The sequence below is a fragment of the Columba livia genome, chromosome 4 (assembly GCF_036013475.1).
Source record: "Columba livia isolate bColLiv1 breed racing homer chromosome 4, bColLiv1.pat.W.v2, whole genome shotgun sequence".
In the NCBI taxonomy this organism is placed as follows: Eukaryota; Metazoa; Chordata; class Aves; order Columbiformes; family Columbidae; genus Columba; species Columba livia.
Genome location: NC_088605.1, coordinates 17034795 through 17052159, shown reverse-complemented (window position 1 = coordinate 17052159; position 17365 = coordinate 17034795). Strand labels below are relative to the sequence as shown.

Sequence of the window (17365 nt, the reverse complement as noted above, 5' to 3'; positions counted from 1 at the left end):
CCCGGCAGTGTTCCCGGGTGGCAGGGCGCCGTGCAGCCGCTTTTGCCCGCAGCAGGCACAGTGGGCGCCCGCCCGCGCAGCACCGGCACATCGCCGCCGGCTTTCGCTCCGAGCCAGCGCAGGCGCTGGGGGCCCGGGGGAGCTGCGGGCGGGGGATTTCCCGAGGTAAAAGTCTCGCGGCGGCACCACCTGAGCCCCCGGGGCCAGGCTGGGGCTGGGCAGGGGCACCGGGGCTCTTTCTCCCGGGTAGGCAGCGGCAGGACCTGCCTTTCCCCCGCCCCCCGTCCCCTCCGGCCGGGCGCGCCCGCCCCTCGGCCGCCCCTCCCGGCGGGCAGCCCGCATGCGCAGGCCGGGCGGCGAAGGCAGACGGCGCTAGAACCGGAGTGGGACAGGCGGTGGGCATGGCGGCGGCGGGCCGGGTGCTGGTGTACGGGGGCAGAGGGGCGCTGGGTTCTCATTGCGTGCGGTACTTCAAGGCCAAGAACTGGGTAAGCGCTGGGCCAGGGGGTGGCGAGGCGGGGAGCCCTGCCGGGCGGGAGAGCGGGCCGGTAACGCGCCGTTCCTCTCGCCCCGGCAGTGGGTGGCCAGCATCGACCTGGCGGAGAACGAGGACGCCAATGCCAGCGTGGTGGTGGGGGCGACCGACTCCTTCCCCGAGCAGGCCGAGCAGGTGGGTCCGCGCCGGGGTCTCCTGGGCCGGCCCTGCGCGTTGGTGCTGCGGCAGCGGTGCGTTCAGCCTCGCTCCTCCGTGTGTGCCTCCGGTCGGCCGCCCCTGTGGCAGCAGCGGTGAGGCGGGCGGCTGTGGGGAATGGGTCCGTCTGCCGGCGAGAAGCCGCTGGGGTGGGGATGGGGAGCCTGGGCGGGTCGGCCCTGCTGCCAGAACTGTGGCCCCGGAGATCCCAGCTCCTGCTCATTGCTTCTTTTTATAATTTCCTTTTAACTGCATGCGGTCATGAGTATGTAGAAGGAGGTTGATCTGGGGTTTTGGAAGTTCAGCAAATAAAGCAGTTTTGCATTATTTTTCTCTTGGTGACGTGAAGAGTCACAGACTGAATCAGATGAGTGTAATGAAGATGAATTAGAGCACCTTAAAGTGCAACACTTGTTTCTAGTGTCCTAACTGTTAAGTGTGTTGCGTGTGGGTAGCTGGTATACTCGAAGCACTCCAGCCCTAAACCCCGGTGGGATCCCTAGAGAATGCACTGGTTTCTGCAAAGGTGCACATGGGAGAATCCAAGCTAGCCAAAAACTGGTTTGCTTTATTCTCAGGAGATAGAATTTATTTTATTAATTTTAACTTTTGAACCTATTTCTGTTATTGATAAACTGAATCATCAGCCAATATGTTTTCTTTACATCTACACAACTCTTAAGGCTCTTAAAAGTAATGAAGAATATTTACAATGTATTTTTCAATGCTGAACCTTTGTGAAAACCAGTGGATTTTTTTTTTCTGTTGTTGGATTGCTTGCTTTTCACTTTGGCAGAGAAAATTCATAGCCAACAAATTCATTACCAGCTCTGAAGTCTTATATTTGAAAGAGAAAAAGAAACTGGATATCTAAAAGTATACCAACTCAAATTTAGTGTCCAGACTTAACTGATGGTTGTGGTCTAGATAGAAGCAATAAGAAGGCTAATCTTTAGTTTTTCATTTCTTGTGCTATCATCAAAAGTGGCACCATTAGTCCTGGTCAAACCCAGAGTTTCATTTCCCATATTAAACAGCACCATACCCAGAGAAGAACCTGTCAAAAAGTAAGTAATAAATAATAAAAATTTTTGTTAATTATGTAAGGGTCAGATCTTTCAGTCCTGCACAAATCAGTTATTTCCAGTGATGTCACACACTGTAAGATCTGAATTGAATCAGTCTGACTTTCTTTTGTAGTTACCTTTCAACACAGTTTTGGTTTGAGTTCATAGATCATAAATGTTAATTTTCTGCAACTGTTCACATTGCTGTGTGTTGTGTTACTCGGCTACACATAACTGGAAAAAAAGTAACTTTAAGGCAGTCTTGATATTTACTCCTTTACCTTATCAATCCGGTGTTTTCAGTATGTTTTTGTTCTATGTGTTGAAGGTGACAACAGAGGTTGGAAAACTTCTTGGTGAAGAAAAGGTGGATGCAATCTTGTGTGTAGCAGGAGGATGGGCTGGAGGCAGCGCCAAAGCTAAATGTAAGCCTTTCGTACATGCGTGCCACTGAACACAGGAAAGAAATCTGAGAGGAATCCTTAAATATCATGGTAATAGTGATACTTGACATCGATGTTCATCCTGAGTCCAGAAGAGCATGTGAGCATAAAAGTACAAAATAGCTGAGTCACAGTGCTTCTTAGTGCTTCTCTGAATTTTTGCTGTCTTAAATTTGCACAGCGCTTAGTATTCTCAGTAATACTTTTTGGTGTACCAGTTATCATCAGAAAAATGTCACTGTGCATTTTGAAGGAGTACAGCAGTATTATCCATGAACTAACTTTTGCCAAGGTTACCTGTGTTAGGCAAGTTATGTAAGACTGTGGCTGGGTAGAAACTTCGATGCTGTTTTCTAATTCATTGTGTTATAAAACCTTGGTTGCCTCTTGCAGTTCTCTGAGCTGTTACTGTGCAATACAGTATTGGAAGGAGCTGTTTAATGATCTGAGATCATGCTTCAGCAAAAGCCTTCAGTTTAAAAAAAAAAGCTTTTAAACATATAGTATTCAGAATGAAATTTTATACTTTACCTACTACTGTAGACATACAAGGAAGAAAAAAAAAAGCTGAAGTAAATATGGTAAATGTGTCCTTTTCTTTCTCCCTTCAAGTTTGAATATTACAGGCAAAGATTTACTTTTAAAGAGAGATAATATGAAAAGGCATACACACACCACAGTTGCATTACATTAGATTGTTGTAAGCATGCACCGTATTTTAAATAAGGTGGTTTATCATAACCGTGATTTGTAGTAATGTTATTGGTAGGGTGGCAGGATATCTTGGGATAGGTGGTTGGCTTATGTCGCAAAGTTACTTATGCTTATTCTGTATTGTGCCATGGAAACGGTTCTTTCTGAATACTAAAATCTTTGACATGGCTAGTTATTGTTTTTCTTCTTTTCCCATGCAGATATTGATGATATAAAACACTGATGAGAATTCAGATTTTGCCCCTGGTAGGCTGCCTTACCAGACTTTGCGCTCCAGTACGCAGGGACACTGGAGTGCGTGCTTAGTACAGTGCAGGTGCATGCATCCTTGATATTTCCTATCAGCATGACACTGTCAGACAGAGTGTCTCTTTATTTATGAAGTAATCTGGTGATAAGATATTTTTTGTTCCACTCCTTTATCTCTTGGAGTCTTCTGTCCGCATACTAAAGGAGCGTAGCTCTTTTGCAGCCAGTGAGTAAGTTCTGAAAAAAGACAGATCGTGCTACTACAAGGTGAGGTGAGGCTAAGGTGAGAATTTTGGGATCCTCGATGTAGATCGAAGCAACCCTACAGGAGTTTAAAGTATTTGGAAATCTTTGAACCGTTAATGGAGAGATAATGGCACTATTTTTTATTTCGAGTAGTGAGAAAGCAGATTATGGCCTAGAATATATGCTGTAGAGCTGGGGGTGCAGAGCTCAAAGAGAAGGGAGATACAAAAGACATAAATTGATACTTTACCCAATGTGGAGATAGAAAACGGTAAAATGCATGTTTTCATAGTCCTGTTGCACTCTGTGTGACAATAAGGGAATTAGAAGTCTTCTATCTTTTAGTTAATTTCACTAATTCTTTTCCTAATCAGCTTTATACAGAAACTGTGATCTGATGTGGAAGCAGAGCGTTTGGACATCGACTATCTCCAGTCACTTAGCCACGAAACATCTGAAAGAAGGTGGCCTCTTGACTTTGACAGGAGCTCAAGCTGCTTTATCTGGAACCCCAGGTAAAATGCAACACATGATAACTGCTGGGACATCTTTTAGTCTGAGAGTTCTTGTTTGTGAAGCAACAGTTTAATTCCCCAGTTTCTTGGCATCTAATACAAATGGAAAATTGCAGCTAAAACACTTACAGAAAGTGTAATTTTATGGGTAGCAACACTGCATCTCTTAAAACTGCAGTCCAAACAGATACATTCAGTATTTAAATAGTATTTGACATGCATTGGTGGAAGGGACTTGGCTAATCTATTACACAGTAAAAAGCGTTCACAAAATAACGAAGAAAGAAGCACACAGCAAGCTATAAATACAGTGCTTAAGGAAGTTAAATCTATTTGTGTTCTAAAAAGGCAGAGTCCTTAATTGCCTATTTTTTCCACTGGTGATGAATCAGCTAATTCTGATGAATGTGCCTGTCCTCTTCATGTTCTGATTCCAGTCTACCTTTGCGTCAGGCGTAGATAAGTTTGTTGACCTTGGCTTTGCCTTCAACTAGCTATTTAATACAAACTTCGAGTTTTTTCGTCTTGCTCCTTACCATATTGGTCTGCGTGGAAGAAGAAATCTGGGAGCAATTTAAAATTAACAACAAAAAAAGGCACCAACACACATGCCCACAGGCGGGGAAAGGAAGGGTTTTGAGACAAATGCTCTTTATTTCACATTCTTGTATTAGTGTGACTTCAACAGTATTTTGATGAGACACAGATACTAAAATTTTAAAATGTTATAAAATTTATGAGTGTTCCTGAAAGCTGTGTCTAAAACTGTTCAGGAAAAGTATGCTATATTTTCTAGTTAATGATTTATCTTCTGTGACCACAGCTGCATCTAGCATAGTCTGAAGATAAAAAGCTTATTTCATGAGAATAAGCAGATAAATAATTTACTGTGTACTACTGACTGACCATATGCAAATGAAAAAATGTGAACTCTGGCAAACTTTCATGGTTTTTGTTTGAATGTTTTTGGGAGGTAGGGACCACCACACAGGAATTGAAGCGATTTGCTTTCATGTTTTGAACTAGCTGGTTTCAAAGACTCTGGATTTTTCTGAAAAACACAGCAGTGCTTTGGGCAAACACATGCAACTTATTAACATCAGGAAGAATTGGGAAAGAGTTGTTACTCAACTTTAGCAAATATAACTTGTTACGCTTGTTAGTACCAGCCATTATGGAAGGAACCATCTTTTTCTTGTTTGCTCTTAGTGTGGTTTTTTTCTTTGCCTGTGCAAAAATGTTGACTCACATAATGGAAATTGAATAATACCGAAAATTTAATAAAAAAATTACAGAAATAGTCTGACAGTGGCTAAAAAATGTAGAAGCATGAGAAGGTTTAAGAAGACTTGGAATGTTTGGTTTCAACAAGAGGGGGATATGATAGAGATGCAAATATTTTTATTGTAAGAATGAAATATGTCAGCTACTGCTGCATGAGATTCCTCCACATAAAAACAGATGTTATTTAACATAATGGAAGCCACTTCTGCAATGCAAAATTACATTTGTAACTTTGGTAGAATATACTTCCTCAGAAACATTGAAAAGGAGTTGTGTAGTTATATAGATGGGTAGAAAGGCTTCCAGTTGTAGTAGGCAAAATACATTTATTTTTTTCTTATGTGTTTAACCTGTGTCTATACTGCTTGGCAGATGCATACCATGAGACATCTCAGACCTGTAGCACCCTGACTGTCTTCATCTTGTACCTGACCAGTATGCCTTCTGCTCTCATTCCTGTTGGTCTTACACTGCTAAATACTGCCTGCCTAGAAAGCAACAGCGTTTACGAAGAAGTTTTTCCTGCAGTTCATTTAGTAATTTTCTACCATAAGGGGTTTTTGTGTAGTTTTCTCCAAATGGCCTGTCAGACTTGGGATGCTGACCAAGTGAATTACAGTTCTGGAGAGAAGTGGGTCCAAACCTGCAAATACCTCAGGCATATTAAAGTTAGTGGATGATTGCCTTATTAAAATCTGTGAGCGTCCTCACGCTTGCTCTATTAGATTTGTGGCGTTAGCCACCCGTCCTTCAGGATACATTTAGGTACATTAACTAGATGTACTGGATAAGCTGCTTATTTCTGTTGTGCTAAGTAAACAGAGTTCTGTGATAGTTCCTGGATGTCTAGTAAGAGCTTTTTGTTTTTTCTTTTTTTTTTTTTTTTTTTTTTTCTAGTATGTATGTTTTGATAGGTTTTAAAAGTCTGATTCTGTCCTCGCTGTGGTAAGTGGTCTTAAAGTAATATTAATCAAACAATCTGAGGTTCTGTTATACTGATGATGATATTGAAAGCTGTTTTGATTGTGCTCTGATTTGCCTGTTTTTAATTATTAGGGATGATTGGCTATGGCATGGCCAAAGGAGCAGTGCATCAGCTTTGTCAGAGTTTAGCTGGTGCCAATAGTGGCTTGCCATCTGGTTCTGCTGCTGTCGCTGTTTTACCGTAAGTGGTTGCGTAGTTGCCTCTGCCTTTGTTGTTTTATTTAATTACTACTCTAACCTAGAGTTACACGTATATGCTTGCAATGTCCTGTTCACAGTACACAAACAGCTTCTCAGCCTTACTTACAGTTTCACAGGGAAAGGCACCTTGAACATACAAACACAATGATATACAAGTCACCTTAAAAGTGATTATTTTCCCTTCCCTTACTGAACAGTAGTGAATGTTAAGATTAAAATTTTATTCACTTTTAGTCAGCTTAACCATAACTATGCATTAACATGTGATTATTTTTTTTTTTTTGGTATAGACAGAACGTTGAAAATGAGGTGAGCTATTCAGCACAGTGTTAGACTGTGTGATAATAGTAGAACAATGGATTACTTGATAAATTTTGACTTGGTTAAAGATGCTTCTTCATAAAGTGCTGCATACCTGTGATCAGTAAAATTAGGTCACTGAGGATCTGTGAGAAAAAGTTTAGCTTGTATTTGCTTGTCACAGCTTTCTTTTTTATGAGGGAAACTAGTAAAAAGTGGATGGCCTAGTAGGTCTAAATTTATCAGTTCTGCTGCTAAAATTTCAAATTAGTTTCCTTGCCACATCTGTATCTAGTTCAGGACCCAAAACTTAAGACAAAAGAATTCTGTAAAGGGATTTGGAACACCACCTGAATTCTTCCTGCTTTGTTTTTCTCATATACACACTGTCATGCACACTTCTGCAGGTCGGAGAGCAGTGGCATTAAAAGTGTTTGGAAACTTAACGCCACCTTCTACAGAGCTTTACAGACAGATACCGTGATCACTGGACTTTTGGGCATTCTGCACTTGGATAGTTCTCAAGCAAAGCTCAGTTAATTTTTGAGAGGGTAGTTGTACCTTGTATTGTCAGCTGTATCTCAGTAAGGGCGTTGTGGGAAGTTCATACCTTAATATCTGTGTATATAGCGATGTGGTGGGTTGACCCTGGCTGGATGCCAGGTGCCCACCAAAGCTGCTCTGTCACTCTCCTCCCCAGCTGGACAGGGGAGAGAAAATATAATGAAAAGCTCATGGGTAAGGATAAGGACAGGGAGAGATCACTCGGCAGTTACCATCACGGACAAAACAGACCTGGCTTGGGGAAACTAATTTAATTTCTTACCAATCAAATCAGAATAAGATAAGACAAAATACAACCAAGTCTTAAAACACCTTCTCCCCACCTCCACCCCTCCCTTTTTCTTGTGCTCATCTTCACTCCTGATTTTTCCACCTCCTTCTCCCAAACAGTGCAGGGGGACAGGACATGGAGGTTGTGGTCTGTTCATCTCACATCATCTGTACCGCTTTGATCTTTTGAGGTCCCTTCCCATCCATGACATTCTGTGATTATGTGATTCCCCTTCACGGGGAGGAGTCATCACACTCTTCTCTTGCTCCACCTTGGGGTCCCTCCCAGAGGAGACAGTTCTCCACAAACTTCTCCAACATGGGTCCTTCCCGCAGGCTGCAGTTCTTCACAAGCTGCTCCAGTGTGAGTTCTCCACAGGGTCACAACTTCCTTTGGGAACATCCACCAGCTCCAGTGTGGGGCCTTTCCTGGGCTGTAGGTGGACCTCTCCTCCACCGTGGACCTCCATGGGCTGCAGGGGGACAACCTGCCTCACCACAGGCTGGAGGGGAACCTCTGCTCTGGCACCTGGAGCACCTCCTGCCCCTCCTCTTCCACTGACCTTGCTGTCTGCAGAGTTGTTTCTCTCACATATTCTCCTGTCTTCCGATTGCTGGAGGTTGTTATGCAGGTTTTCTTCCCCTGCTTCTAAACTGTGTTATCCCATAGGTGCTACCACCATCACTGATGGGCTCAGCCTTGGCCAGCAGTGGCCCCATCTTGGAGCTGGCTGGCACTGGTTCTGTTGGACATGGGGGAAGCTTCTAACAGCTTCTCACAGAAGCCACCCCTGCAGCCCCCCTGCTACCAAAACCTTGCCATGCAACCCCAATACAAGTGTAAATATATATCATCAAAGTCAAAACTTTGCTTGTGCATTTAACCTCTGCATTTGCAGCTGGTGTGAGGTTATTTGAAAGCATGGATTTGGTGCACGTGTGCTGTGCAGTACGTGTGAACAAACATTTTACTGCCATTCCCTGTCTGCATGAGGGAGATGGGAAGGCAGCCATGGGCTGAGTGATGGTCCTAATGGGCTGGATGTCATCAGCAAGTCAGGAAGGTGAGGGGTTACAGGTTGGAGCCTTTGATATACACTGAAACTGATGGCTGTGTGTTGTTAACAAATGTAGAGGATGCAAGGGAAATCCATATCACATGGTATAAAAGTTGAGCATATGTTACAGCAAAGAATAGAGGCAGGTGGTGCTATCAGAAACATGATATGTAAATAAAAGGCTTATCTTTTTTAATCATAGGGTTACCTTAGATACACCAGCAAACAGGAAATCAATGCCTGACGCAGATTTCAGCTCCTGGACGCCCTTAGAATTCATTGTTGAGTGAGTATCAGTGTAATAGCTAAGCAGTTCCTCACTGTCCTTCTTGCTCTGCTGCATCTCATTGCATGTTCTTTCTAAATAGCTGTCTTGGATTGGGTGTTTTTTTCCTCCATCGCCCCGCTGTTTTCTCTGTTTCTAAATCACATTGGGTTTATTGCACAGGCTTCTTAACTGGAGAAAATTGGCCCAGCTCCATCAACTTCAGCATCTCTATACCAGTTATTCCAACAAGGGAGATAGCCTTAAGCAGTTGGAGGCCACAGAATCTCATAAAGCTTATAGATAAATTAAATTGCAGACAGCAGATGCAGGAGACAGTAGTCTGGTTTAAAGGTAAACTGCAAATAGGCATGTAAACTTTGGGATTCTTTTCTTTTAAACTTTTTACTGCCTAGTGTATGGTATGTTAGTTCAGTTCTCTCAGCTAGCAAATTTCCTGCTCTTTCTTAGAAAAATTTAGTACAGTTTGTTGTTTTTTCCCATCATTCACAAAGGCTTGTCCAGAATGAAACTGCAAAATGCTGAATTTTCAACTGTGGCTTATTTAACAGCAGGCTGAGATTGTAAGGCATACTGTTTCTAGTTCCTCTCAGAGGAGGTGAAGCGTAAGTGCTGCTTTCTGTGATGTGATGAGGGGTAGCAGAGGTTGCAGAGCATGAGCTGTCAAAAGGAAACAAATAAGGACACAACTGTTGTCTTTCTGAGGAAACAAAGATGAATCTACGTTCATACATTGCAAAGGGCTTTGCTCTTACACGTTTAAAGTCTTTTGGAACTGACACTGAATTGGCTGATTGTTCAGAGTAGTTTAGTTTCCTTTTTCTTTTATTTATTTATTTTTAAGTAGGCTGTCAGAGTTGGAAATGGTTTTTGTTGCAAGAAGCCTGTGCAGCTATTTGATGTGGATCTTTAAAAGGGCCCCATCAATTGAATTTAGTTGACCTAAAATGTTAAAAAAAATCTTCGTTATACTCCAGAGACTGCTTACCCAGATGTTGTGGTTTTATAAATCTGTTTTTTAATTTTAATTTTTAAGCATTTTTCCTTATGGGAGATTGATTGGTTTGTTTTGTTTCTTGGGTTCTAATTTCGTAAATTTTAAATCCAGCTTTGAAAATGGAAAATCTCACTGGCTGTGGAGTAAAAACAGCCAGTGGTGTTAAGTGTTGGTAACATTGCATCTTGGGAAGTATGCTGGAAATTTTTTCCCATATGGCACTTGAATTTTTTGCCCTAGAAGTCATTGTGTCAGATTGCAGCACGTTGCAGTGTGGCAGTTGCTATGTCTGCAGTATAGGAAGGGTTGATGGACCTGAAGAACATGCTGCACTTTCTGTAATATATTTTAAGTAAGGATTTTGTATTACGTTTTGATAAGGAGTGTTCTGGTGTGCTACCTAGAATGAGTCCATCTTACTCCACATTAGTTTGCATGTCTTAAGGCTTCCTGTGCTTCTGCGAAGACCACTTTCACAGTTAAATACTTAAGTGTTATAGTGGCCTGTTGGCAGAATAAGGGGTTTAGCAACTCACTTTTAGCTATAAATCCATGTTTCTGATATATACTATGAAGGCCACTTAAGTAACCTCTCATTTCTCTTTTCAATGTGTTTTTTTTTTTTTTTAACTTAAAAAAAAAACTTGCCACTTTGATGTTTTAGGTCCCTGGCTTTTTCTTTTGAGATGATCTGAAAATCTTGCGTGTGCTGTAAAGCCCTACAGATTTCTCTGGGCCTCTGTCCGGCTCTGAGGATCTGAATTCAGTGATTGCATTGCTAGTTTTCAATATACAGAGAAATCTCTAGAGAGGACAGTAGGAAAAGAAGGAAAGTAATAGACTTTTATTTTGTGCTTCCGGTCAATATACCTGATAGTAGCATTTATGCTTCTCCTCCTCCTCACTGTCTTTTATCCGTTTATTTTAAAACAGAACCTTTTATGACTGGATAACAGGAACGAATCGACCAAACTCAGGGAGTCTAATCCAAGTGATAACTAGAGGAGGGAAGACTGAACTAGTTGCAGCACATCTTTGATGTCAGTCACTTAAGACAGTGGAACTTCAGCAAAGGAAAAGCTGTGGAAAATCTTATTTGCCAATATAACTTGGATTGTCTTCTGTATCCAGGGATTGTACTTATGTCATTAATGGAACCACATTTCAAGTAACCGGATTTCGAGTAATATTTCTGTGCTGTCATTTGTGAGCTATCAGCGTTTGTTTACTAACAAGTATCAAGTAATTGTCTCTAAATGAAAGTCGTGGGCTTTAAAGTCTGTAGATATCCTAATTCTGAGCATTTCATGTCAACCTGGTTTCTCAGAAATGGTAATTGTGTTGAATTATGTCATGTAATCACATATATAATGGTTGGATTTTTTTTATTCTTGGTCAGTTAAGAGTTTCTGGCAACTTATTGTGAATCTTGCAGTAGTCTGTCTTTGAGAATATAACGCTGCCTCTGCATCTTGTGTTGGCTGTAATTACAGGAAACATTACAGTCCTGTATCATGTCCTAGTCTCGTAACATTTTTCTTGTGAATGTTCCACTTGAGTTTGTGGATCTATATAGAGATTACTCACTTGAGAAGAAGTTCCTAATTTGCCTTACAGTTTATAAGCTGCTATCAAGCCTACAATTGTAGGATAAAACAGTCATTCTGTCAAATGATTAGTATATCTTTGAATTAGTTGTGATGGTTCTTTGCTTTTCCAAAAAGCAAAGTGCTGCAAAAAACTACTAGAAAAAGCATACACACATTTATATTTGAATATGGAACTTTTTGTGCTAAATAAATGTATATTGTCTTATGTACCGGGCTGTCTCTGTCACTGTAATCCAAATATCTGGATAACATTTAAATTAATTTAACTGAACTTGCTGTTCAGTTATGGCAAAGGACTTCGTTTTTTCTTATTTCCTTCTGACTGTGCCGTGTAAAATACATTTCTGTGGTGGGGGTGCAGAAGAGCTACTAGCCCTGCCTAGAGGCAGCCCTTCAGCTGGAGCTACGGTTCACTTTAATCCAGCTATGTTATGTGGAAGTACAGTTCGGTTGTAGACTGAAAGTATTGCCTGTTCTGAGCATAGGCGTACATGGAACCAGTCTTGTCAGGTTTTTTGGAACATCTTGAAAACAATTGAACACGCAAAGTTGTATGTATGTCCTCTCTTTGACTTTTTTTTATTAATTTCAGGGCTGTTTTGGGGAAGGATTTACCACCATCAGTCAGAGAATCGTTCCCCTCTTCCCACTAGGAAAAGCTCGCATATGCCTGTGTCAATTTTAACATGGTCATATGGTTGCATGATTGCCTTTTTTTGGTATGACTATCAGTTTACTTGTTTTGCTGGATGTGAAGGTGTAGAGAGGAATTTTTATGTCCTGTGAAACCAGTCGAGAACTGTTGATTCATGAAGCTGCTTTTGATTTTAAATGTAAGACTTGCAACCATAGTGTTTGACCAGCAATTTCTACAGGTTCAGAGTACAGACAAAAACTGCAAGGTGCTGATAAGGAATGAAACACAAAGGTGTTGCTCAATTAATCTGGAAAGGGGAAGAGCTAACATACAGCTTACATGATTTGGAGGTTTCCCTTTGCCAAGCTAGCTGAATTTCCAAGTTGCTTTCAAGTTGTGATGTGTCTTTTTACAAACATCTATTGAATTGTGCCTCAGAAACTCCCTAAAGAGCAGATAAAACTCTTGAATTGTCAAGGGAGCTCGGCTGGGGTTCCAGATGTGCTTTTCTACAGCAGTATGAGAGCACAGGGCCAAGGACCTAGCAGACTATGGCTTATGGATATTTTTGCAGAACTTGCTCTGGCAGAAGATACCAGAGCAATTGGGACTGAGATGAGCAGAGAATCTTTTATTTACTAGTGGCTTCAGGGGCTTTTCAGGCATTTTTGATAGATCATGTGAGTGTATGTGGACCCCATTGTTACTATTAATAACCTAGTGGAAAAGACAAATGGCTGGTGCTTGGTTATAACGAATGTTGTGACTAGCTAACTCTGAGATTATACAGAAGGAAATGGAACCAGGTTTAAATTTTGGTAGAGAACAGAAGTTCAAACAAAGACAGTGAGGTGCAATTCATGCATTTCAGAAGCTCGATGGATTCAGTCTTCTTCACTAGAAAGACCTGGTGGTCCTGGTAGGAAGACCTGAGGCAAATCTTTGGTTCTGACCTAGAAGCTTCAGGTGCGCCCTGCCTGTCTCAACTAGAGAGAGAGCCTTCAAAGCAGGGGAGCTGGCGAGAAGGTCACTAAGCTTGTGCAGACCTGACCTGGTTAGTTGTCTCCTTCCATGTCATGTTGAGTGAATGCACCAGTGCCGGACTTGCAGCAGGACAGATGTGTTAGGACAGCGTTGAACATGAAGCAGTGCTGCCAGTCTAACTGTGCGGCTGTACGTGTGCAGCTGCAGGTCCAGTGCTGCTTCAGTGCCTCACAGGGGTCAGCTCTGCAGGTCCTGGCTGCTCTCACCAGCTAATTCAGTGGAAGGCTACAGTTATTGTAAGACAGAGTAGCTGTATAAACCCATGAGATGGAAAAAATTCATGTTTAGTGGAATGTGAATGTAGTGACAGGAACATTGTCCTCAACTGAGCTTTCCTTCTTCCACTCGTGCTTGAAGGGGGAAGAATGGGAGAAAACATGACCAATTCCTCTGTTCCAATAAAGGTGTCTATCCCAGTGTTCTCATTCAACTTGTGCCCAGTGAGTATGAAGTGGTAATATAGCTATTGGAAAAAACAATGTATTGACTGTAGTAATGCAAGATTTGTGAAATATGCTGTCAAACAGTGAATAGTGTTAAAACATAATTGTGAATGGAAGACTGTTAACTGGATTATTAACTTTGGTATGGGTAGAAAGTTACGAAAATGGCATTATTGAAGCTTGAGAATGAGAATGAAGGTGTTGGCAAGCATATGTCAAGCTTGCTGCTAGAGGTGAGAGATTTAACCTGGGGAGTTTGGAAAAGAGGTTTTATGTGACAGTTTTATTCTGTGTCTCTACAAACTTTATTCCAGTTAAGTAACTGTCTAGGAAAAAAGGCCACCCTGACACTGCAAATGTGTGTTGCCTGGCTGCTTCAGTGTGCCTAGAGATCTGTTGGTGTTGCAATGAGGAGTAGAGATGTGGCCTGTGCGAGCTGCAGGGAGTTAATCCATACTAAACACACACTCCATACAGACACACACACACACACAACTGGAGACTGAAGGTCTGTTGTGAAGATTTTCATAGAATGGTTTGGGTTGGAAGGGACCTTTGAAGGTCACTTAATCCAACCACACTGCCATGGGCAGGGACAACATAGTGCCTCTTAGAGAAATACAAGACCTGATGAATTTGTTGAGAACCAACAACAACAATGTAATACTGTACAAGTAAGAAGTTTATCCTCCTTTAATTTAAGGAATACTATGTTTATTTCTTTATTATCTATATTAAGCAGATGAAGTTAACAATCTTTTCTTTAGGACTGAACAACTGGTGTCAGATTAAAAATTCATGTGCACGGAGCCAGTTTGGTAAAACACTTTTCTATATGACCTCCTTTCGAAGATGCAAGCTACTGTTTATTAGAGTTTGGTGAGGTCTGGGGAAAAATAACACACAAATTGTGTCACACAGATCAGTTGTGCTCTTGCGCTCTAACCATTTGTGCTTGTCATTCTGTTTTTCACAGGAGTAACAGCCTACCTCTTGTTAGAAAAGCGATGTTTCCAGACCAGAGCCGATGTGCCTTTGAAAACATGGTGCAATTACATGGTGAATCCATATGGGCATAGGTACGGTTACCCCAAACCCAAACAGGGGTGGCTGTTATGCATTGCATCAGATATAAGCGTGCAGAGATGAGCTGTGGCTCTGTCAGAATGCCATGGCAGCAAGGACAGGTCTGCTTTGTATGAATTTTTTTTTTCTCCTATGGATTTAGAGAAAGTAGATTTTAATAAAGCACAAGTAAATATGAAAGACGCTTGTACAGGATAATATCAGTAGTATCATTACAAATCCAAAGACTCTTGAACACTGGGCAAGAAGCTCTTTTCAACAATTTAAGCGCAAGTGGGTGAGAAACAGAGCTGCTCTTCAGACTGAGGCCGCCTTCCTCCAAAGCCTGACCTATGCATGGTCCTGCTGCTTTGCAGAACCTTTGATTCATTCCAGGACTGAGTCTGCAACTGTTTTTAGATTTCACTGTGAAGTGAAATTCACATATTTTATCAACAGGCCTAATTAGTTTTGCAAAGTTATATTTTTGTGAGAAAATTTGTTTTCTACCAATTAGGTAATAACAATTTCCACAAAATAAAGGTTTAAAATGACACTCTGTATCCAAGGAAAGCAGATGCACTGTAAATACCATGGAATAGTTTCCAAGGACGATGGTAGATGAGTCATTCAGCTGTTGCAATTCAGCAGTAACCCAAAATTGCACTTTGAAACCTTTGTTGAAATAATTAATTATGCTCAACAAGCACAGTTTTTTTAATCATGGCATGAAAACCACCACCACAATGAAAAATAACATTTATTATCTTGTATTGTCTTCCTCATATTGGCTCACTGGAAGAAAACAGACGGCGACTGTAATAGCACACAGAGATGCTCAGACTGACCCTTGTAGTGTTGAACAAGGTGAGAAGGAGGCAGACATCTGAGAAGCACTGTGAAAGTCAATAGCAAATGTCACTTGTTCTTCAGTTTGCTGTCACACTGTCATTCCTGCACTTCCTGAAACACCGTGTTCTAAAGGGTTTGTTTTACAAATACAGCCAGTCTCAACACTGCCTGCGAGGGCTCTTCGGGGGTCGGATCACAAGTCACACCGCGGAGCTGAGGATGATCTTCAGGAATGCCAGTAGATGGCAGAGACTTCCAACACACTGGGGAGATTCCTCTCCTGCTACAAGTATGTAACTGCAACTGCGTTCTTTTGGGCAGCGAGGATTTGAATTGTGCTACAGCCTCCTCTGAGAGGCTTGTTCTCCTTGCTTGCTTTATTGCCCACAATCCAAGCTTTCTGTCATTTCCCACACCAAGCACATGCAGCCTATTATACACACTGCTTCAGGAAACTTCCATCTGTTTCAAACAAACAAAAAAAAATAACAACAAACAAAACACCACCAAAAAAACCCCTCGCAAAAAGAAGGCCAGGCTGTGAAGGGAGTCCCACAGCAGGGTGTAGCATTACTCTTGACACGTTATCAGCAAATGGGTTGTCAATCAATACCCTGTCACACAGCTTTAAGGGTTTAGACACAACAGGAAGGGAAACACATTGTTTAGCTTCTGTACTGCACGTAAGGATTATAAGAATTTCCTAACGCATCAAAAGAACCAGCATCTATTCAGACCAGACTAGAACTAACGACTAGATGGAATTTGGAAACATAAAAATTAATGACTGTGAGGTTTTGAATGTGAAAGATTTAACTCCTTTGCCTGTGAAATGAAGGAACATATAATATTTTAGAAGTGTTATTTAGGAGGAAACAAGGAATAGCAAGCCACACAACTATAGTTTACATAGCTTAATATTAATTATCCAGTGCCTACTGTAGATGCAAACTACACCACTAATCACAGTATTTTCCTTGTATGAACTTCCTCTTAAATACTGTTATTAGGTATGTATTAGGCCATTCTTACAAATGGAAAGTATAGAAAAAACTTAAGTTTGGAGCTCTTGGTTTCTGTCCCTGCTTTGGCTACTGGTCTCCTGGAAAACTTTGGATATGTCTCTGCATCCTTGCCTCATATCCCAAGCACATATGAGACCATTTGAGATCTACTGATGAAAATCAGAACGTATGAATGAAATACAATTATCTCTCTGTGAGTGCAATAAGAGAAGCTCAAAATACCTCTTTTGTCATTGGTCTCATTGAAATTAATGTAAAATTGTGACCACAAGCCTTACATCTTACTGAGAAAGGACTGAGGAAATAATGCAAGTGGGATCCATATTAGATTCTTGATCCACACAAGTTAGCATGGTGGTTGGGGGTGCTTGGATGTCCTGTCTAGATTGTGCTTTTGTCAAGAAAGGTTGGACCAGGTGATCCTTGTGGTCCCTTCCAACATGGTATTCTGTGGTTCTGTGGTTAGCTTTTCTATGTAAGTCCAAACACAAACATTGCCTGGAAGAAAAGAGTGTCTTTGACCCCCAAGAAGGTATTTTTTCTGAATTATTAAGATCCTTCTCACATGCTCAGACTACCAGTTTTTCCTCTGTCTTCCATGTGAAGAATGACCAGACCCTTAGGATGCCCAGCTGGTAGTTATCAAAATCAGTACATACTGCCCTGGACAGCAGGGCATAGCTATGTATTTCCAAAGTAAGCACCTTATGCATACAGTATTGCACTAATCAAATGAAGCAGTCCATCTAGCAGATGTTAATGACCTACTTTATCCACATTACCTCATAAATAGCTTTAACTTCACTAATTTTTTTGAATA

At 41.5% G+C, this 17365-nt stretch overlaps 1 protein-coding gene and 1 long non-coding RNA gene across 2 annotated transcripts; both read left to right on the top strand.

The window, feature by feature from the left end:
• Positions 1 to 285: 285 nt before the first annotated feature.
• QDPR (quinoid dihydropteridine reductase) lies at positions 286 to 11688 on the top strand. The gene is made up of 7 exons (XM_065060627.1): positions 286 to 488; positions 578 to 670; positions 2087 to 2183; positions 3785 to 3925; positions 6266 to 6374; positions 8789 to 8872; positions 10803 to 11688. The coding sequence occupies exons 1-7, from the start codon at positions 402 to 404 to the stop codon at positions 10906 to 10908; spliced, it is 717 nt and encodes a 238-aa protein (XP_064916699.1). The 5' UTR covers positions 286 to 401; the 3' UTR covers positions 10909 to 11688.
• Positions 11689 to 13436: 1748 nt separating this feature from the next.
• LOC135579337 (uncharacterized) lies at positions 13437 to 15801 on the top strand. The gene is made up of 3 exons (XR_010472156.1): positions 13437 to 13600; positions 14580 to 14682; positions 15673 to 15801. It is a non-coding gene; the product is annotated as an uncharacterized LOC135579337 (long non-coding RNA).
• The last annotated feature ends 1564 nt before the right edge of the window (positions 15802 to 17365 follow it).

Excerpts from the sequence above, each read along its gene's own strand:
- QDPR (XM_065060627.1), top strand. The coding sequence starts at position 402 with ATGGCGGCGGCGGGCCGGGTGCTGGTGTACGGGGGCAGAGGGGCGCTG. Across the intron at positions 489-577 it reads ACTTCAAGGCCAAGAACTGG|TGGGTGGCCAGCATCGACCT; the intron begins GTAAGCGCTGGG and ends TCGCCCCGGCAG. Across the intron at positions 3,926-6,265 it reads TGCTTTATCTGGAACCCCAG|GGATGATTGGCTATGGCATG; the intron begins GTAAAATGCAAC and ends TTTAATTATTAG.